This window comes from Lethenteron reissneri, chromosome 5 (assembly GCF_015708825.2).
Source record: "Lethenteron reissneri isolate LAM-NWPU_2019-01 chromosome 5, ASM1570882v1, whole genome shotgun sequence".
NCBI classification, from domain to species: domain Eukaryota; kingdom Metazoa; phylum Chordata; class Hyperoartia; order Petromyzontiformes; family Petromyzontidae; genus Lethenteron; species Lethenteron reissneri.
The window spans coordinates 3,114,862-3,137,110 of NC_083783.1; the positions used below are offsets into that span (position 1 = coordinate 3,114,862).

The following is a 22,249-nucleotide window of genomic DNA, read 5'->3' on the forward strand; positions in this document are numbered from 1 at the left end:
TGTATTATTCTACACACCCTAATGTGTATCATAGTGTTATATTAAATGTATAAGATATAGGTTGGTTTACAGCAATACAGTATATAATTTAATGTTGGGTTTATCTATGGCAGTATATAGTACGGTATATGCTCGTGTGATGTAAGAGAATAAGGTTTAGATGGAAGCATATTATAGAATTTTTACGAGGTAGAATTGTAATGTATTACTTGCTGTTAGTAACTCAGCTTATTATAGAGTATAGTAAGTATACTGATGGTGCGATGCAGTTTATACTTTAGTTTTTTATGTAGTTTATACTTTAGTTTTCTACGTGGTTGTTGAGTAACTGCAGCTACATATCATTAACATTCCTTTCCTTTGTTACTGCTAATCCCTGCACCCCCCTTGGTTGCTGCTGATCCTGCATAATGCATGGGCATAATATGACTTTGACACCCCCCCGCCCAACGCCTACGCATTTTCCATGAATATGCTAAATTCCTCTTCACATGCACATTCTTTTTGTTAAGGCGCTCTTCAACCCCCAATGCAGCTTATATATAAGCTCCTAGTTTGGTAGTGTCTCATTCTTCACCTGAAGACGGCTGCTTGCGTTGTAGCCGAAACGTCGTGAGAATTGTTTTATTATGTTTTATTTTTATTATTTTATTACTTCCCTTCTACGTGACTTTACCGAAAGAAACAAGAAGATGAATCCCTGCAGTCACGAAAGCTTTAAATCGAAAAATACTTGTGTTGTGGTCATTGCAAACATGATGCCTTGAATAAAGGTGTCAGTTTTGTACCAGTTAAAAGGGTAAAAACCTACTATTATATTTTTCCACTGGTAAAAGAGATCTCATAGTGTAAATGCTTACCCCGAGCTCTCAATACTCTGATATTGCACTGTGTTTGAGTTGTACGCCTTCTGGTGTCATCTGGCCCTACACCAATGAGGACTAGGCTCTAAAGGAAGCCGTCTCGGGTGTGGGCCAATCAACTTCAAGGACAGTGCATATTATCATCCTTATCAGAGTTGCTTCTTTTTGTTTGCTTTTTTGACTACTTGTGTTGTGGTCATTGCAAACATGATGCCTTGAATAAAAGTGTCAGTTTTGTACCAGTTAAAAGGGTAAAAACCTACTATTATATTTTGCCACTGGTAAAAGAGATCTCATAGTGTAAATGCTTACCCCGAGCTCTCAATACTCTGATATTGCACTGTGTTTGAGTTGTACGCCTTCTGGTGTCATCTGGCCCTACACCAATGGGGACTAGGCTCTAAAGAAAGCCGTCTCGGGTGTGGGCCAATCAACTTCAAGGACAGTGCATATTATCATCCTTATCAGAGTTGCTTCTTTTTGTTTGCTTTTTTGACTACTTGTGTTGTGGTCATTGCAAACATGATGCCTTGAATAAAGGTGTCAGTTTTGTACCAGTTAAAAGGGTAAAAACCTACTATTATATTTTGCCACTGGTAAAAGAGATCTCATAGTGTAAATGCTTACCCCGAGCTCTCAATACTCTGATATTGCACTGTGTTTGAGTTGTACGCCTTCTGGTGTCATCTGGCCCTACACCAATGGGGACTAGGCTCTAAAGAAAGCCGTCTCGGGTGTGGGCCAATCAACTTCAAGGACAGTGCATATTATCATCCTTATCAGAGTTGCTTCTTTTTGTTTGCTTTTTTGACTACTTGTGTTGTGGTCATTGCAAACATGATGCCTTGAATAAAGGTGTCAGTTTTGTACCAGTTAAAAGGGTAAAAACCTACTATTAGACAAACAAGTTTTACTCGCTGGCTGGCTGGCTGGTTGCCTGGGAGCAGGCAGGAAGGTGGCGAGAAAGACGGAGCGAGTTTCTCTTGGACTAATGAGCATTGAGGATTCGGTGCTGGTTTCCTGTTCCCAGCGCTGAACCAGTGGGGGAAATTACACATTCCTATGGCAGGGGCACATCCATCGACGGGGAGGTGTGGGGGTTGACGTCTTTGACTTGGAGAATGAGGACGGAGCGGGAGCCGAGTGGTGAGGACGCGTCCGAGAGGGACGCTCGCCCCGAAGAAGGAGAATCAGCTGCCGTGCAGCTGATGGTGCTGGGTCGATAAGTTGCTACCTCGCAGGAGGCCTTCATCTAAAAACTAACCAGTTTTTTTTATTTTATTTTACCAAGACCCGCTGCGCGATTAGCTTTTTTTAAATCCTTTATATTAAGTTCGCTTGCTTGCGTGCTTGTTTGCTTGCTTACGACCGTGCAAACCTCTCGGTCGTTTTTTAACCCACTTCCCGTGTTCCAATCGAGCTGACATTTTGCACACAGACTCGTTGTGCGTGACAATTATTGTTCGTGAAAACAAATTCCCAAAATGTTACACTTTTAGGCAAAAAAAATGTATTTTACATATATTCAAATAGAACGCATTCATGGCTTTGGCTGAACGTCAGAGTGTAAGAGCCCAGAGCGTAACCCCTCCCCAGGCCGTGGCGGAGTAGCGCAGTTGGTAGTGCCCTCGCTTCCCATGCCAAAGGTCGCGGGAGCGATCCCCGCGTCCTCCACAGGCGAATATATTTTTTAATCCTTTATATTAAGTTCGCTTGCTTGCTGAGGACCGTGAAAATCTTTCGCTCGTTTTTTATAAATGCTTTATATTAAGTTCGCTTGCTTGCTTGCTTGCGTGCTTGCGTGCTTGCTTGCTTGCTTACGACCGTGCAAATCTTTCGGTCGTTTTTTAACCCACTTCCCGTGATCCAATCGAGCTGACATTTTGCACACAGACTCGTTGTGTGTGACAATTAATTTTCGTGAAAATTTTTTTCAAAAATTGTACACTTTTTAGGACAAAAATATAATATTTAATTACCAATTGCTTAATGGTGGCATGCAATCATCTGACCCATAAGTGGCAGCCATCTCAAGCCAGAGGACGAGAGGACTCTAGCCGCCACGCATATAAAGGATTTATAGTGAAAAACGTTGTTTTTACGGGTTCATTTTTTAAATCCTTTATATTAAGTTCGCGTGCTTGCGTGCTTGCTTGCTTAGGACCGTGCAAATCTTTCGGTCGTTTTTTAACCCACTTCCCGTGATCCAATAGAGCTGACATTTTCCACACAGACTCGATGTGCCAGACAATTATTGTTCGTGAAAAAAAATTCCCAAAATTTTACACTTTTTAGGCAAAAATAATTTATTTTACATATATTCAAATAGAACGCATTCATGGCTTTGGCTGAACGTCCGAGTGTAAGAGCCCAGAGCGTAACCCCTCCACAGGCCGTGGTGGAGTAGCGCAGTTGGTAGCGCCATCGCTTCCCATGCCAAAGGTCGCGGGATCGATCCCCGCGTCCTCCACAGGCGAATATATTTTTAAATCCTTTATATTAAGTTCGCTTGCTTGCTTAGGACCGTGCAAATCTTTCGCTAGTTTTTTAACCCACTTCCCGTGATCCAATCGAGCTGACATTTTCCACACAGACTCGTTGTGTGTGACAATTAATTTTCGTGAAAATTTTGTTCCAAAATTTTGCACTGTTTAGGGAAAACAAATTAAATATTTAATTACCAATTGCTTAATACTGGCAGACAATCATCTGACCCATAGATTGCAGCCATCTCAAGCCAGAAGACGAGAGAACTCTAGCCGCCACGCATATAAAGGATTTAGAGTGAAAAACTTTTACGGGTTTACTTGTTAAATCCTTTATATTAAGTTCGCTTGCTTGCGTGCTTGCTTGCTTACGACCGTGCAAACCTTTCGGTCGTTTTTTAACCCACTTCCCGTGATCCAATCGAGCTGACATTTTGCACACAGACTCGTTGTGCGAGACAATTAATGTTCGCGAAAAAAAAATTCCAAAATTTTACACTGTTTAGGGAAAACAAATTAAATATTTAATTACCAATTGTTTAATAATGCAGACAATCATCTGACCCATAGGTGGCAGCCATCTCAAGCCAGAGGACGAGAGGACTCTAGCTGCCACGCATATAAAGGATTTAGAGTGAAAAACTTTGTTTTTACGGGTTATACTTATTCATAAACGAACTGGTCACAAATTATAGCTCAACGAAGTGGCTTATCATGTATGGCAGTCAAATACTCTGAGTGCAAGTTGATTATAAATCTTCTTGTTTTTTTCGGTAAAGTCACGTAGAAGGGAAGTAATAAAATAATAAAAAAGAAAACATAATAAAATAATTCTCACGACGTTTCGGCCACAACGCAAGTAGCCGTCCTCAGGTGAAACCAGGTCTGTCGAGGCGACAGCGTCTGAATGAAACAGCACACATGCTTGGAGCATATATATAAGCTAGGTTGGAAGGGGGGGGGGAAGGGGGCGCCTTGACAAAATAATTTGCATATCAAGAGGAATCCAGCATACCCATGAAAAATGCAGGTATGTGATTAGTACTACTTGTGTAAGTGCATTATGCAGGATTAGCAGCATCCAAGGGAGGGGATATGGGAAATGCAGATATGTGATTAGTGCTACTTTGCCCGTGCATGATGCAGGATTAGCAGCATCACAGGGAGGGGGATAGGGGTAGCATTAATAAAGGGAAGAACTTCCTGTATACTCGACGAGGTAGTTCACATCTCGCCACCGTGGCGCCCAGCAGTGGATAGTCCACACTTGCTGATTTGCATCGACCAACAGGGAACGAACTACCGATTCCTCCGAGGACCAAGGAAGTGACATGTTCGTCACAGAGTGATTGACAGGAGACCGGATTGAGAACCGATCTTATAAATGAAGATTCGAAATGTATAGCCGGGACAACAGCTGAGATTACAGCCCTGATAACTGCTGCGATTATGGTCATGATATCAGCAGTGATTTTATTCTTGATAACAGCTGAGAGTCTATGATTACACTGGTCAACACACTTTTTCTGGCATCAGGTATTCCAACGGTTGTAAGGTAATTTTGGGGTGTTGATTCCAAATCTGGCATCAGTTTTTGTCTATCACATCAGGTTTTTGAGATATCAAATATTGCACCATATTTTAACACTAAAGCAATCACTGACTCGCAACAACTTGCAATCATAAGTGACAGAGTTAATTTCGGGTAAAATCAATGAAAATGGGGTATGCCAATAGCAAAAAATGAGATGTGATAGAGCAAATCTGAGATCATATTTGGAATCAGCACCCTGAAATTAGTATAAAACAGCTGCAAAAGTCCAGGCCAGAAATTTTTTGTTGTTGTTGTTGACCAGTGTTATCTGAGTCATTGCTGACCAGACTTAGACCATCAACTCGCTGCACTCGAGATCCCGGTTTAATCGCGACTCGGTTAACGCGAGTCTGTGGGTTTCTATATACGCCTATGGGGTCTCTATGTGAGTCAATGGGATTCTATCCGAGTCTATGGATTACTGTGCGAGTCATTGGTGACCGGGCTACACTTTGAGATCCTGGTGTAATCGCTGGTGGCCCTGCAGCTTGGAACCCAGAATTGAAACCCAGATTCTCAGCGCTTCCCACTCAGCGTCCTCATCACCTCTGGGGCCACCCAGTCAGCTCCGATACAAATTGACCCAGCTCCGATACAAATGTGACCCAGGCCGCCTGTGGTTTACACGGTGGTGAGGGCCTGACCACTGGGCGGGTTGGGCAACGGCGTGATGCCTCGGGCCGCGGAGGCCTTCTGGCCGGTGGGCATGAGGCTCGTGTAGTAATCTTCGGGATCCTCTTTAGCTGCTTGAGCTGCTTTCGCTGCTTTCGCTGCTGCGCTTTTGCCTCGGTGGCGGCCGCCGTCTGGCTGAGATGTCTCTTTCGCTCCTCTTCCTCCTCCATCACCGCTGCTGTTGTTTTTGTAGGGAGACACGAGCGACATTAATTATAGATTTGAAGCTTTCTTGACTGCAAGGATACATACTCTTAGGTTTTTTTCGGTAAAGTCACGTGGGTAAAAAAAAATAGAATTAAAATAATAAATCACGACGTTTCGGAGGCAACACAAGTCCCCGTCATCAGGTGAGACCGTCACAGCTGAATTTACTGTATCAAGATATTATTTATTTATTTTTACCTGCGTGACTTTACCGAAAACACCCTAAGAGTACGAGTGACATTGACTGAGAATCGTAGGCCCTTGCTTATTGCCACAATGCCCCCTCCTCCCCACTACCCCCTGCCCCCCCAACCTGCCACCCCTTACCCACCACTCCCCCAACAACTGTCAGCTCGGGCAACAGAACCGGAGTCGTTCAAAGCTCAACCACGCTGAGAAGTAGCCTAGGCAGGTGTTCACTTTTGAGCAAAATATCTTAACCGATAAGATAAATGATCGATAATGCATCTTCGTGGTTCTTTCGGTAAAGTCACGTAGAAGGGAAATAATACAATAATAAAAATAAAACATTATAAAATACGCTGTCTTTCCGACAGACCTGTTCTTCACCTGAGGACGGCTGCTTGCGTTGTGGCCGAAACGTCGTGAGAATTGTATTTTATAATGTTTTATTTTTATTATTTTATTATTTCCCTTCTACGTGACTTTACTGAAAGAACCAAGAAGATGAATCCCTGCAGTCACGAAAGCTTTAAATCGATAATGCACCGTTAGTGTTGCTGTGGAGAATATAAAACACAAAAACAACAACAATTGGTCACGAAGTGGCGGTGACGTCACCACGGCGCTTGTACCAGGCGATGAAGTGTCGAACACTCGCTGGCAGGAGGTCACGGGACAGACCCAGGTGGTGCCATGGGTTGACTGACTGAGATAACTGGCAGATGCACCACCTGTGCTCCCTCCTGTGCCAACTTGCTGTGCTTTAGTCGCCCGGTGCTATGCTCCATTAGTCCATTGTGACGTGCGGTGAGGTCAATGGCTGGGGAGGCACTGGCTCGTGTCAGAGCCAGATTCACACACTGAGGGGGGCGTGGTCTCACGGAGGGGCGTGGCATCACTGAGGGGGCGTGTCCTCACTGAGGGGGGCGTGTCTGACACGTCCCCCTCGTTGAGGCAGATGTGACAGCTGCCTCCCCTGGTGCTTTTTCATTGCTGTTTCATGACGAGACCAGCGAGCCTAAATATCTTTATACACCTTCTTGGTTCTTTCGGTAAAGTCACGTAGAAGGGAAGTAATAAAATAATAAAAATAAAACATAATAAAATTAAATTTTATTATGTTTTATTTTTATTTTTATTATTTATTACTTCCCTTCTACGTGACTTTACCGAAAGAACCAAGAAGATGAATCCCTGCAGTCACGAAAGCTTTAAATCGATCTTTATACACGTACGTTAAATAAGTTACCGAGAGTATGGAAGGCAAGAACATGCAATGAAGGGGTCTACAAACATTACGTTGGTGACATACTGAGACAGTAACAGGCACACGCTTATTGCCCGCGCTCCATCCAGTGTCTGAGGGGTTGCGCAATCAGCGGGGAGGCTGAGCTCGTCGCTGCCTCCTCGCCTCTCCCTACATTTGCAGAGGAGCTCAGCTAAATTGTCGATTTTGACTATAAAAATGATTGGAATCATACCGAAATGACATTTGTAACGCAAATCAGTGGAAAAATCTTAATATTTATATTCCTATTATTTGTTTTCTTTTAGTAACAGCTATTTTCATTGGAGTATGACGGGTGAGGCTCTGCCTCCCCTGCCTCCCCTGACCGCACGTCCCTGCTACGCTCGTTGTTGTGAGCGTCGCTCCTCTGCCCTCCGTTGTTGCTAGAGGGCGACTGCCTCCAACTGCCGAGTGGCAGCGTCCTTCACGAGTTTCCTCCAAAGAGGCTGATCTTGACACCACTGGTACCAGTTGTCGGCAAGTCCACTCAGCACGATCTCCTCCTGTACCGCATCAGTCTATCTTTTTTCCAGCCCGTGTCATGCCCTTTTTGCCCCCTCTACCCGGCCAAACAGAAGCTGCTTGGGCATGGGGGGGGGGGGGGGGCTGGGCATGCAGGCTACGTGGCCCAGTCAACGCAGCCTTGCCTACCAGAGAAGCTCACCGATGGGACCGACTCCGGATCGTTCAGGGTTTTGTAACCTTATTCTTTGGTTCGTTCGGTAAAGTCACGTAGGTAAAAATAAATAAATAAAGCTACATTTGATTTTCACGACGTTTCGATCGCAACACAATAGCAGTCGTCCTCAGGCGGAAAAAATAAATCCAGCAGTGGAACTGCTGAACCAGCGAGAGAGCTGTTACAACAACAAGAGGTTATTTACGTGGCGATGGGCAAGCAAAGCGGGGTCTGAGCTGGAAAGGAATTCCATCCCCGGATGCAAGCACGTCAGTTGTGTTAATGGGGGAGATTAGGGAGAGAGAGATTAGCATGAAATGACCTTCTGTCGCCGCATAAGAGTATGCGCACAAGAGCAGTGTTAATGGGAGATCAGCACTATGTTGATGGGAGAGATTAAGCAGGGAGATTAGGGGGATTAGCAAGTTAATGTCATGTCTATGTGTAACACATAAATGCATTGTCTTTGAAACTGATTGGTCCACATCAGAGACAGCTTTCTTTGGAGCCTAGTCTCAAAACGGTGTTAGACCAGAGGACGCCAAAGGCGTACTACAGCTCAAAGACAATGCACTATCAGAGAGCTCGGGGTGAGCAGCTACATGGTAAAATCTTACAATAATGATACTGATAAAGTGTATTGTCCACAACGCCGATGATTATTCCGCGTTGTATATCCATGGTTTTGCATCGAATTAGGGCCCATACCTAAGAGGGTATTTGCCTATAAAAACAAAAACTGGCAATTCATCAGCATTGTTTCAAGTCATGCGTGACCGTTGCTGACTGATGAGATACTGAATGTCGCAACCGTGCCATGGTTGTGATTTGCGTTGACCAATGCTGCTGAGATGATGCGCACTCCCATGGCGAAGGTCGTGTGTTTGTGTGTGGCCAAGCCACCAGGAAACCAGCCAGCAAGTAAAAAAAAAACGCAAAAATATCTTGGGAAAACTCGTCCGTCGTAAAGACAAAACTAAAGGAGAAAGATGCGGGACTCACTATGCATTCTGCACAATCTTCGTGAAGCCCACCACTGCAAAGAGAAAAACGGTCACTTTAAAACACATTCCTGCGGAGGGAGCTGGTAGGAACGTTGGGTTGCTCGGTCAATGGCCAGGGTCAACGGCGGTGTGGTGTATTCCGGTTATATGGCAGACTGTGAGGGCGGGTACAAGCCGGCGTGAGTAGGTTAAACGTTGAGTTTTATAAGGGCACCACGGGGTGACCAGCCCCTCCCCACCCAGCCCCACCCTCCCCACCCAGCCCCTCCCCACCCTCCCCACCCAGCCCCTCCCCACCCTCCCCTCTCCACCCAGCCCCACCCCTCCCATTTTTTGATGCACGACGGACGGACGCAATAATCCCTTGTGGGCTGGTGGAACCAGGTGGTTCCTACCAGTATCATTGCATTTGCTCGGCACCAGCATCGCGGCGTCTTCGTGACGGGACGGAAAATCAATTCGGAAATCTCGCAACACAATCGTGGCCACGGAAGTGGATATCACAGAACTACCTCCGAAGATCCATTCGTCCTCTTTTTCATCAAGCGACACACCGATTCACAGATCAAGGGGGGCAGGCCGTTCTCTCTCTTCCACACAGGACCAGCCACTGAAAGTAGCGCTCGCTGTATTCCGTTCAAACCGGCCCTTTATATTCTCAGAGCTGGTAATTTTCACCAAAATTTAATGTCATGGGGTTGGTTCCCTTTTTGTGATGGTGCAGTCATTTATTTGGGGACCACGCATGCCAGGGCCGTCCCTAGCGGGGGGGGGGGGGGGGTCGGGGACGCGCTGCAGGGCCCCGAGGTGAATCACAACCGACGCCTTCAAACTAAATCCGAAGCATTGTATCTGACACCGTGACCTCGAAACGCGAGTAGCCTCCCCCCCCGTACCGGAGGAAGGGTCGCTGCGAATCCTCATCACCAGCACGGCGAGGGCCGCGACGAAGGCGGCGATGAGCAGGTAGGCGGGCAGCACGGCGCCGGCCAGCTTCCCCAACTGGCCTGGACACATCACAATCATCATCACCATCATCATCACCATCATCATCATCACCATCATCATCACCATCATCACCATCATCACCACCATCATCATCATCACCATCATTACCATCATCACCATCATCATCATCACCATCATCATCACCATCATCATCCTCACCACCACCATCATCATCACCATCATTACCATCACCATCATCATCACCATCATCACCATCATCACCACCATCATCATCACCATCATCATCATCACCATCATTACCATCATCACCACCATCATCACCATCATCACCATCATCACCACCAACATCACCACTATCATCATCACCACCATCATCACCATCATCACCATAATCACCATCATCACCACCACCACCATCACCACCATCATCATCATCACCATCATCATCATCATCACCATCATTACCATCACCACTATCATTATCATCACCACCATCATCATCACCACTATCATCACCATCAGCATCCTCACCATCATTATCATCATCACCATCATCACCATCATCACCATCATCACCACCATCATCATCATCACCATCATTACCATCATCACCACCATCATCACCACCATCATCACCACCATCATCACCACCATCATCACCACCACCATCACCACCATCATTACCACCATCATCACCACCATCATCACCACCATCATCCTCACCACCATCACCATCATCACCACCATCATCACCACCATCATCAACATCATCACCACCATCACCATCATCACCACCATCACCACCAACATCACCATCAGCATCACCATCATCACCACTATCATCACCACTATCATCACCACCATCATCACCATCAGCATCACCATCACCACTATCATCACCACCATCACCACCATCATCAACACCATCATCACCACCATCATCATCATCACCATCATCACCAATAATCATCACCACCACCATCATTACCACCATCATCACCACCAACATCACCACTATCATCACCACCATCATCATCACCATCATCACCTGGCATTCGTCATCATTATCACCCAACCCTCATCTTAGGAGGTAACTATTGTGCTAACATGTAAACAGACGAGGATATACGAATTAAAATGGATAATGTAAGTCTATGGTTAATATAAGGCAATGGATAAAGTACGTACAGTATTTTCATAGTGTTAGTCTATGGGCAATGTTGGTCTACATTATGTGCAATGTAAGTCTATGGGCAATGTTTGGTCTATGTGCAATGCTAGTCTATGGGCAATGTAAGTCTATGTGCAATGTAGGTCTATGGTGACTATCGTACCAACATGTAAACAAATACACAATGATGCACGATGTGACACGCTACTGCAGGCGAAGGCAATCACAGAGAGAATCGACAGCCCGCAAGCGACCTGCGTCTCGCGACGGGAGAAAGCAGACGAGCCCAGCGCGTGTAAGCGCTCGCTTGGGCTGTGTGCGTTGGTGAGGCGTGGTGAGGCGTGGTGAGGGTGTCACTGTGGAGAGGCGTGGTGAAAGGTGGTGAGGCGTGGTGAGGGGTGGTGAGGGGTGGTGAGGAGTGGTGAGGCGTGGTGAGGGGTGGTGAGGCGTGGTGAGGCGTGGTGAGGGTGTCACTGTGGAGAGGCGTGGTGAGGGGTGGTGAGGCGTGGTGAGGCGTGGTGAGGGTGTCACTGTGGAGAGGCGTGGTGAGGGGTGGTGAGGCGTGGTGAGGCGTGGTGAGGGTGTCACTGTGGAGAGGCGTGGTGAGGGGTGGTGAGGCGTGGTGAGGGTGTCACTGTGGAGAGGCGTGGTGAGGCGTGGAGAGGCGTGGTGAGGGGTGGTGAGGGGTGGTGAGGGGTGGTGAGGGTGTCACTGTGGAGAGGCGTGGTGAGGCGTGGTGAGGCGTGGTGAGGCGTGGTGAGGCGTGGTGAGGCGTGGTGAGGCGTGGTGAGGCGTGGTGAGGCGTGGTGAGGCGTGGTGAGGCGTGGTGAGGCGTGGTGAGGGGTGGTGAGGGGTGGTGAGGGGTGGTGAGGGGTGGTGAGGCGTGGTGAGGGGTGGTGAGGGGTGGTGAGGCGTGGTGAGGCGTGGTGAGGCGAGGTGAGGGGTGGTGAGGGGTGGTGAGGTGTGGTGAGGCGTGGTGAGGCGTGGTGAGGCATGGTGAGGCGTGGTGATGCTTAGAGGTGAGGCGTGGTGGGGCTTAGAGGTGAGGCGTGGTGAGGCTTAGGTGAGGTGACTCCGTGGCCCAACTCACCCGGCATGCGCAGCAGCCGCACTTCGACCGCGTCGCTCGTCGCGTCTTTGCGAACTCCTTTCACCCAGTTGCTCGCCCGGCACCGGTAGAAGCCGCTCTGCTCGCTCCACGTGAGCGCCAGAGTCTCCGAGTCCTCACCCGCCAGCGTCTCGTCATCCCCGGGAGTCGCTCGCAGCCACGAGAACTCCACGGGGAGGGAGCCGTTCAGCTCGTGGCACCGCAGCTCGACCCGGGACCCCTCCACGGCCACGGCGAAGTCGGGGTCGGCGGTCACCGTGGGAGTCCCCACGGGCCCTGCACGCGGCGCGATCGCACGGAGGGACTCGGGACTCGGCACAGAGTGGACCACGTGAAGGCTGCCATCTTCCACTCCTGCTCTGCAGTGCGAGTGGGTGTCAATGTGAGTGAGTGGGTGTCAATGTGAGTGTCAATGTGAGTTAGTGTCAATGTGACTGTCAATGTGAGTGAGTGGGTGTCAATGTGAGTGTCAATGTGAGTGAGTGTCAATGTGAGTGAGTGTCGAGAGAGAGAGAGAGTCGAGGGTGTTAGTGAGGCCTCTACTCACACTCCACAACTTCGAGGAAGGCCACGTCACTGTAGCTGCCGTTGTGCAGATCGACGCGGCACCGGTAGACTCCTCCATCGTCCATCGTGACGCCGCTCAATTGGAGCTCCGAGCTGGTGCCCGAGAACTTCATCTGGGCCCTGGCTAAACACGCGCCATCGTGGTCCACGGCATGAACATCAGCGGAACCCGGCGCAGGCAAAAATTGCAAACGAGACGCTAAAACTAAATAACAAGTTTTTTTTGTATTTACCAGGTAAGGGCCACTGAGCAATAAGCTTCTTTTTCCGACACGCCCTGGCCACAAATGAATGCTCGACGAAGTGTCTCGCCACCGTGTGGAGATGTATAGCGGCAGCGGCAGCAGAATAATCTAAACGCGTGACGTTGATTATATTATCAACGTGGAGAGGAACTCCGTTGTGAGTGTCACGACCCACCCACGACCTCCTGCACACCAGGAGCAGGTGATGTACTGTGCGTTGAACTTCTTTCGCACCGTACGTAGCCAACCGTTCTAATCGGAGATTATATCTCGCCATCCGCGGCGCCCCATGCACTACGGTACACCACCCCCCCCAACCAACGCTGAACGTCTGCACGGATATCCAAACAGAAGCATCAACCGAGTCTCCCGTGAGACCTCCAGTCGACAACCCCGTCAAGGGGAGCTCGCCGGTAGCGTCTCTCTTTCCTCTCTGCTCCGACCTCTCTCCTCTCCAATCTCGCTCGGCCACAAATCAAATGAATCCCCTTCTCAAGAGTTTACTTCATACTGGTAGGAACCTCTTGGTTACACCAGCCCACAGGGGATTATTCTGTCCGTCCGTCGTGCATCCAACAATGGGAGGGGTGGGGCTGGGTGGAGAGGGGAGGGTGGGGAGGGGCTGGGTGGGGAGGGTGAGGAGGGGCTGGGTGGGGAGGGAAGGGTGGGGAGGGGCTGGGTGGGGAGGGTGGGGCTGCGTGAGGGGTGGGAGGGTGGGGGGGTGGGAGGGGAGGGGCTGTTCACCCCGTGGTGCCCTTATAAAACTCAACGTTTAACCGACTCACGCCGGCTTGTGCCCGCCCTCACAGTCGGGCATATTTGCGGAATACACCACGCCGCCGTTGACCCTTCAGGCCATTGACCGAGCAACCCAACGTTCCTACCAGCTCCCTCCGCAGGAATGTGTTAAGCAACTTTGTTAAGCCATCATTCGTGGGCAGGTCGCTTCTGAAAAATAGCTACATAGCTCAGTGGGTCTTACCTGGCAAATTAAACTAGTTTATAGACAATGAGTGGCGATGATGGTCACGATGGTGACCACGTAATCATGATCAAAACGCTCACCTGTAGGCTCAAGGTTGTCTATGCCCATCTTTACTCATGGGCATCATCATCAGCGTCATCATCATCAGAAACAGCAGCAGCACCCACCATCTATCAACCGCTGGATGAATGATGATGACCTCGTGCTGACGATCTCGTGAAGACGATGATGGTGGTGATGACCTCGTGTTGATGATCATGACCTCGTGGTGATCGTGATGAACTCACGCTGATGATCATGATGATGACCGCGTGCCGATGATGATGACGATGGCCTCGTGTGTGCGCACGCGGCCACCTGCCCGCCCGCCCGCCCGCCCACCTGCCCGCGGCCCTGCACCGCGCCGTGTGCCTTGCTCGTCCATGGTCATCAGCAGCTCCGTCTCCCAGAACCACGTGATACTGGAGGTGAGACTGTAGACGAGGCACGACTCAGGCAGACTCGCTCGGCACTGCAGGGAGGCCGAGTCGCCCTTCGACACGCTGCTATCATTGACTTTGACGTCAGCTCGGCACGAGGTGTCCAAGGCTGGGCCTAGCGGGGTGGGGGGATGGGTGGGGGTGATGGGGGGGGGTGGTGGATGAGAGGGGATGGGTGGGGTGATGGAGGGGGGGTGGTGGATGAGAGGGGATGGGTGGGGGTGATGGAAGGGGGTGGGGGATGAGAGGGATGGGGGGGTGATGGGGGGGGGGGTGGATGAGAGGGGATGGGTGGGGGGTGATGGAGGGGGGTGGTGGATGAGAGGGGATGGGTGGGGGTGATGGAGGGGGGTGATGGATGAGAGGGGATGGTGGGGGTGATGGAGGGGGGGGGTGGATGAGAGGGGATGGGTGGGGGTGATGGGGGGGGTGGTGGATGAGAGTGGATGGGTGGGGTGATGGGGGGGGGGTGGTGGATGAGAGGGGATGGGTGGGGGTGATGGGGGGGGGTGTGGATGAGAGGGGATGGGTGGGGGTGATGGGGGGTGGTGGATGAGAGGGGATGGTGGGGGTGATGGGGGGGGGGTGGGGGCTGAGAGGGGAGGGTGGGGTGATGGGGGGGGGTGGTGGATGAGAGGGGATGGGTGGGGGGTGATGGAGGGGGGTGGTGGATGAGAGGGCTGGGTGGGGGGGTGATGGGGGGGGGGTGGTGGATGAGAGAGGATGGTGGGGGGTGATGGGGGGGGTGGTGGATGAGAAGGGGATGGCGTGGGGGTGATGGGGGGGGGTGGTGGCTGGAGAGGGATGGGTGGGGGTGATGGGGGGTGGTGGTGGATGCGAGAGGATGGTGGGGGTGATGATGGGGGTGGGCTGGTGGATGAGAGTGGATGGGTGGGGTTGATGAGGGGGTGGGTTGGCGAGGGGATGGGTGGGGGTTGATGGGGGGGTGTGGTGGATGAGGAGGTATGTCGGTGGGGGTGATGGGGTGGGGGGTGGTGGATGCAGAGGGGATGGGTGGGGGTTCATGGGGGGGGGGTGGTGGATTGAGATGGGGATGGTGGGGTGATGGGGGGGGGTGGATGAGAGGGGCTGGGTGGGTGGTTGATGGAGGGGGGGTGGTGGGATGAGTAGGGGATGGGGTGGGTGGAGTGATGGCGGGGGGGGTGGGTGGATGAGAGGGGATGGGTGGGGGTGATGGGGGGGGGTGGTGGATGAGAGGGGATGTGGTGGGGGTGATGGGGGGGTGGTGGATGAGAGGGGATGGGTGGGGTGATGGGGGGGGGGTGGATGAGAGGGGATGGGTGGGGTGATGGGGGGGGGTGGAGAGAGGGGATGGGTGGGGGTGATGGGGGGGGGTTGGATGAGAGGGGATGGGTGGGGGTGATGGAGGGGGGTTGGTGGATGAGAGGGGATGGGTGGGGGTGATGGGGGGGGTGGTGGATGAGAGGGGATGGGGGGGGTGATGGGGGGGGTGGTGGATGAGAGGGTATGGTGGGGGTGATGGGGGGGGGTGGGTGAATGAGAGGGGATGGGTGGGGGTGATGGGGGGGGGTGGTGGATGAGAGGGATGGTGGGGGGTGATGGGGGGGGTGGTGGGATGAGAGGGGATGGGTGGGGGTTGATGGGGGGGGGGTGGTGGATGAGAGGGGATGGGTGGGGGTGATGGGGGGGGGTGGTGGATGAGAGGGGATGGGTGGGGGTGATGGAGTGGGGGTGGTGGCTGAGAGGGGATGGTGTGGGGGTGATGGAGGGGGGTTGTGGATGAGAGGGGATGGGTGGGGGTGATGGGGGGGGGGTGGATGAGAGGGGATGTGGTGGGGGTGATGGGGGGGTGTGGATGAGAGGGGATGGGTGGGGGTGATGGGGGGGGTGGTGGATGAGAGGGGAGGGTGGGGGTGATGGGGGGGGTGGTTGTGATGAGAGGGGATGGGTGGGGGGTGATGGAGGGGGGGGTTGTGGATGAGAGGGGAGGGTGGGGGTGATGGGGGGGGGGTGGATGAGAGGGGATGGGTGGGGTGATGGGGGGGTTGAGTGGATGAGATGGGTGATGGGTGGGGGTGATGGAGCGGGGGGGTGGTGGATGAGAGGGGATGGGTGGGGGTGATGGGGGGGGTGGTGGATGAGAGGGGATGGGGGGGTGATGGGGGGGGGGGTGGCTGAGAGGGGATGGGTGGGGGGTGATGGGGGGGGTTGGTGGATGAGAGGGGATGGGTGGGGGTGATGGGGGGGGGTGGTGGATGAGAGGTGATGGGTGGGGGTGATGGGGGGGGTGGTGGATGAGATGGGTATGGGTTGGGGGTGATGGGGGGGGGGTGGTGGATGAGAGGGGATGGGTGGGGGTGATGGGGGGGGGTGGTGGATGAGAGGGGATGGGTGGGGTGATGGGGGGGGGGTGGTGGATGAGAGGGGATGGGTGGGGGTGATGGAGGGGGGGTTGTGGATGAGAGGGGATGGGTGGGGGTTGATGGGGGGGGTGTGTGATGAGAGGGGATGGGTGGGGGTGATGGGGGGGTTGTGGATGAGAGGGGATGGGTGGGGGTGATGGGGGGGGTGGTGGATGAGAGGGGATGGGTGGGGGTGATGGAGGGGGGTGTGATGAGAGGGATGGGTGGGGGTGATGGAGGTGGGGGTGTGGATGAGAGGGGCATGGTGGAGGAGGGGTGAGGGGGGGGGGGGGATGAGAGGGATGGGTGGGTGATGGGGGGGGGGTGGTGGATGAGAGGGGATGGGTGGGGTTGCTGGGGGGGGTGGTGGATGAGAGGGGATGGGGGGGGTGATGGGGGGGGGTGGATGAGAGGGGATGGGGGGGTTGATGGGGGGGGTGGGTGGATGAGAGGGGTATGGGGGGGGTGATGGGGGGGGGGTGGATGAGAGGGATGGGGGGGGTGAGGGGGGGGGTGGATGAGAGGGGATGGTGGGGGTGATGGGGGGGGGGTGGATGCGAGGGGATGGGTGGGGGTGATGGGGGGGGGTGGATGAGAGGGGATGGGTGGGGGTGATGGGGGGGGGGTGGATGAGAGGGATGGGTGGGGGTGATTGGGGGGGTTGTGTATGAGAGGGTCTGGGGGGGGGTGATGGGGGGGGGGGGTGGATGAGAGGGGATGGGTGGGGGTGATGGGGGGGGGGTCGGATGAGAGGGGCGGGTGGGGGTGATGGGGGTGAGGGGGGGTGGATGAGAGGGGATGGGTGGGGGTGCTGGGGGGGGGTGGATGAGAGGGGATGGGTGGGGGGTGATGGGGGGGGTTGTGGATGAGAGGGGATGGGTGGGGGTGATGGGGGGGGGGTGGATGATGAGGGGATGGGTGGGGGTGATGGGGGGGGTTGTGGATGAGAGGGATGGGATGGGGTGATGGGGGGGGGGGTGGGTGGATGAGAGGGGATGGGTGGGGGTGATGGGGGGGGGGTGGTGGATGAGAGGGGATGGGTGGGGGTGATGGGGGGGGGGTGGTGGATGAGAGGGGATGGGTGGGGGTGATGGGGGGGTGGGGTGGGGTGGGTGGATGAGAGGGGATGGGTGGGGTGGTGATGGAGGGGGGTTGTGATGAGAGGGGATGGTGGGGGTGATGGGGGGTGGGTGGACTGAGAGGGATGGGTGGGGGTGATGGGGGGTGGTGAATGAGAGGTGATGGAGGGGGTGTGTGGTGGATGAGAGGGGATGGGGGGGGTGATGGGGGGGGTGGATGAGAGGGGAGTGTGGGGTGATGGGGGGGGGCTGAGGGGGGATGGGTGGGGGGTGATGGAAGGGGGGGGGGTGGATGAGAGGGGATGTGTGGGGGTGATGGGAGGGGGGGATGAGGGGGGATGGGTGGGGGTGATGGAAGGAGGGGGGTGGTGGATGAGAGGGGTGGGTGGGGTGTCGGGTGGGTGATGGGGGGGGTGGTGGATGGGAGGGGATGGGTGGGGGTGCTGGGGGGGGTGATGGGGGGGGGTGGTGGATGGGAGGGGATGGGTGGGGGTGATGTGGGGGGTGATGGGGGGGTGTGGTGAATGTGAGGGGATGAGTGGGGGTGATGGGGGGTGAGAGGGGGGTGTGTGAAATATGGGGGGTGGGTGGGGGTGATGAGGGGGTGATGGGGGGGTGAGAGGGGGTGGGTGGGGTTGGTGGAGGGGGTGGAGCGGAGAGTGAAGAGCAGAAGGGAGGAGGATGAACATCCAATCGGTATACGCCTGTTCATGGGATTATAATTACATGGGTAATATATAGGGTACAATTCAATAGCATTAATATAGGATACAATACTATAGGATTACTATAATGGATAGAGTTGGAGAGGGTGCAACCTACACACACTGCACACATTGTAATGAATGGCATATGGTGGTAATGGTGGTAATACGGTACGATGATGATGCTACAACAATGATCACGATGCTGATGATGGTGATGATGGTGACGATGACGATGGTGATGGAGATGATGATGACGATGGTGATGACGATGATGATGATGATGGTGATGACGATGGTGATGACGATGATGATGACGATGGTGATGATGATGGTGATGACGATGATGATGATGATGATGACGATGATGATGATGGTGATGATGATGGTGATGACGATGATGATGACGATGGTGATGACGATGATGACGATGATGATGACGATTATGATGACGATGGTGATGATGATGACGATGGTGATGACGATGATGACGATGAAAGTGATGACGATTATGATGACGATGGTGATGATGACGATGATGATGACGATGATGACGACGGTGATGACGATGATGATGACGATGATGATGACGATGATGACGATGGTGATGACGACGATGATGACGATGGTGATGATGCTAAGACGATGGTCATCGAACCTGGAGACAGCGTAGCGACCATGGAACGGGAGTCCAGACCAGCGCGCGTGTGCACCTGGCACCAATAGAATAAACCCGCGTCGATCATCTTCTTGTTGTGAACCATTATGGTCGAGAATCGGCTCGACAGAGGCCAGGCTTCGAAGCCATTCACGACTTCTTTTCCAGTAGAAGCCGTAAGGTTGAAGAGGAGTTTGTCCCGCTGGTACCAGCTGACATTAAACAACGGGCACACGGCTGGCGGAAGTCGACAATTCAGCAGCTGCGAGGGCTGCGTGACCTCCAAGTCGTCCACAATGGCCATGTCGTTGGAGCCAGAGAAGCATTCGTCTGTGCGACAAAGAGGGAGTTTGGAGGAGATGGAGGCAGAGGGGGGGAGAGTGTGAGGAAGAGGAATTGAAACTAACAATTTTATTAATTTTACAATGTAAGGCCCACAGAGCTATACAGCTCTTTTTTCTCTGAAGCTACAAATGATAACTCGACGAAGAGGCTGAAATCACCGTGCGGACATTTATTGTAGCATATTCTTGGGTTTTTTTCGGGTAAAGCCCCTCTGCCCTCCTTAACCAGTATATAAATACGGGGTCGGATCTCTTGGAATTTCTCATTTACTTGATACAGCGAGCGTGCTGTGATGGTTCCACCTGAAGACGGAAGCTTGTGTTGCCTCCGAAACGTCGTGATTTTTATTTTGTTTTTATTTTACTTTTATTAATTAAAATTTTAATTTTTTACCCACGTGACTTTACCGAAAAAACCCAAGAATATGAATCCTTGCAGTCACGAAGTTTCAAATCTAGAATTTATTATAGCAGGCAAATGCCTCTAAACGCGCGATGTCGATTCTAAATGTGGAGGGAAAAACCTGGAGGACCGGAGAAAAATCCACGTGACCACGGGGAGAACACGCCACGCCTACCTGGCCCAACGTGCACCTGCCTGGCACAGGCGCACCTATGCACACGCCGCTCTCACCGTCCGCCACGTGCAGGTAGAGGTGGCGCGTTGCTGTCTTGTTTTTTCGAAGGTCACCACGCAGACGTAGAAGTCCGAGTCACCCTTCTCCGCGGGGTTCAGAGTGATGGCCTGCACCGAGTCGTTCGCTGCGCTGCATCATGCGCAGCCTGCCGCTCGTCACAGCCTCTCCCGAAGCGGAGGAGGCCCTTGCCCCTCGTGGCCAGCGAACTCTCACCGCTTCATCCACTGCACCCTGCGGGTTACGCGTATCGTACGTGTGTTACGTGTGTACTGTGTGCGTGTGGCGTGTGGAGTGTGTGTGTGTGTGGTGCGTGTGTGCGTGTTTGCGTGTCGGCGTGTGTGCGTGGTGTGCGTGTGTGCGTGTGTAACGTCGTTGTGCGTGTGTGCGTTCGTTTGTGCGGTGTGAGCGTGTGTGCGTGTGTGCGCGTGTGCAGGTGTACGTGTGTGGTACTTGTGCGCGTTGTGCGCGTGTACGCAGTGTACGTGTGTACGTGTGTACGCGTGTGCGCGGTGTACGCGTGTACGCGTGTGCGCGTGTGCGTGTGTACGCGTGTACGCGTGTGCGTGTGTGCGTGTGTACGTGTGTACGCGAGTAGCGTGTGCGTGTGTACGCGTGTACGCGTGTACGCGTGTGCGTGTGTACGTGTGTGCGTGTGTGCGTGTGTACGTGTGTACGCGAGTACGCGTGTACGCGTGTGCGCGTGTACGCGTGTACGTGTGTACGCGTGTGCGTGTGTGCGTGTGTGCGTGTGTGCGTGTGTGCGTGTGTACGCGTGTACGCGTGTACGCGTGTACGCGTGTACGCGTGTGCGCGTATGTGTGCGTGTGTGCGTGTGTGAGTGTGTCGTGTGTACGCGAGTACGCGTGTACGCGTGTGCGCGTGTGCGCGTTGCGTGTGTACGTGTGTACGCGAGTACGCGAGTACGCGTGTACGTGTGTACGTGTGTACGCGTGTACGCGTGTGCGCGTGTGCGCGTGTAGCGTGTACGCGAGTACGCGTGTACGCGTGTACGCGTGTGCGCGTGTGCGCGTGTGCGCGTGTACGCGTGTACGCGAGTACGCGTGTACGCGTGTACGCGTGTACGCGTGTGCGCGTGTGCGCGTGTATGCGTGTACGCGAGTACGCGAGTACGCGTGTACGTGTGTGGTGTGTACGTGTGTGCGTGTGTGGTGTGTACGCGTGTACGCGAGTACGCGTGTACGCGTGTACGCGTGTACGCGTGTACGCGAGTACGCGTGTGCGCGTGTACGTGTGTACGCGAGTACGCGAGTACGCGTGTACGTGTGTACGCGAGTACGCGTGTGCGTGTGTACGTGTGTACGCGTGTACGCGTGTGCGTGTGTGCGTGTGTACGTGTGTACGCGAGTACGCATGTACGCGTGTGCGCGTGTGCGCGTGTGCGTGTGTACGCGTGTACGCGTAGCGTGTACGCGTGTGCGCGTGTACGCGTGTACGCGTGTGCGCGTGTGCGCGTGTACGTGTGTACGCGAGTACGGTGTACGCGTGTACGCGTGTACGCGTGTACGCGTGTGCGCGTGTACGTGTGAACGCGAGTACGCGAGTACGCGTGTACGTGTGTACGTGTGTACGTGTGTGCGTGTGTGCGTGTGTACGTGTGTCGCGTGTACGCGTGTGGTGTGTGCGTGTACGTGTGTACGCGAGTACGCGTGTACGCGTGTACGCGTGTACGCGAGTACGCGTGTGCGCGTGTACGTGTGTACGCGAGTACGCGAGTACGCGTGTACGCGTGTACGCGAGTACGCGTGTGCGCGTGTACGCGTGTAGCGTGTACGCGTGTGCGTGTGTGCGTGTGTACGTGTGTACGCGAGTACGCGAGTACGCGTGTACGCGTGTACGCGAGTACGCGTGTACGCGTGTACGTGTGTACGCGAGTACGCGTGTACGCGTGTACGCGTGTACGCGTGTACGCGAGTACGCATGT

At 53.3% G+C, this 22,249-nt stretch overlaps 1 protein-coding gene across 1 annotated transcript; it reads right to left on the bottom strand.

The window, feature by feature from the left end:
- Window positions 1-3,680: 3,680 nt before the first annotated feature.
- Window positions 3,681-20,337, bottom strand: LOC133351492 (uncharacterized). The gene is made up of 8 exons (XM_061566753.1): window positions 20,304-20,337; window positions 19,326-19,655; window positions 14,403-14,615; window positions 12,772-12,915; window positions 12,207-12,500; window positions 9,873-9,983; window positions 8,975-9,008; window positions 3,681-5,793 (listed from the first exon to the last, which is right to left on the bottom strand). The coding sequence occupies exons 2-8, from the start codon at window positions 19,627-19,629 to the stop codon at window positions 5,565-5,567; spliced, it is 1,329 nt and encodes a 442-aa protein (XP_061422737.1). The 5' UTR covers window positions 19,630-19,655; window positions 20,304-20,337; the 3' UTR covers window positions 3,681-5,564.
- Between the last annotated feature and the right edge of the window lie 1,912 nt (window positions 20,338-22,249).

Coding starts and splice junctions, on each gene's coding strand:
- LOC133351492 (XM_061566753.1), bottom strand. CDS start 19,629: ATGGCCATTGTGGACGACTTGGAGGTCACGCAGCCCTCGCAGCTGCTG. Junction 14,616..19,325: donor GGTCGCTACGCTGTCTCCAG/GTTCGATGACCA, acceptor CCACCCCGCTAG/GCCCAGCCTTGGACACCTCG. Junction 12,916..14,402: donor CGGTGCAGGGCCGCGGGCAG/GTGGGCGGGCGG, acceptor GCGCGTGTTTAG/CCAGGGCCCAGATGAAGTTC.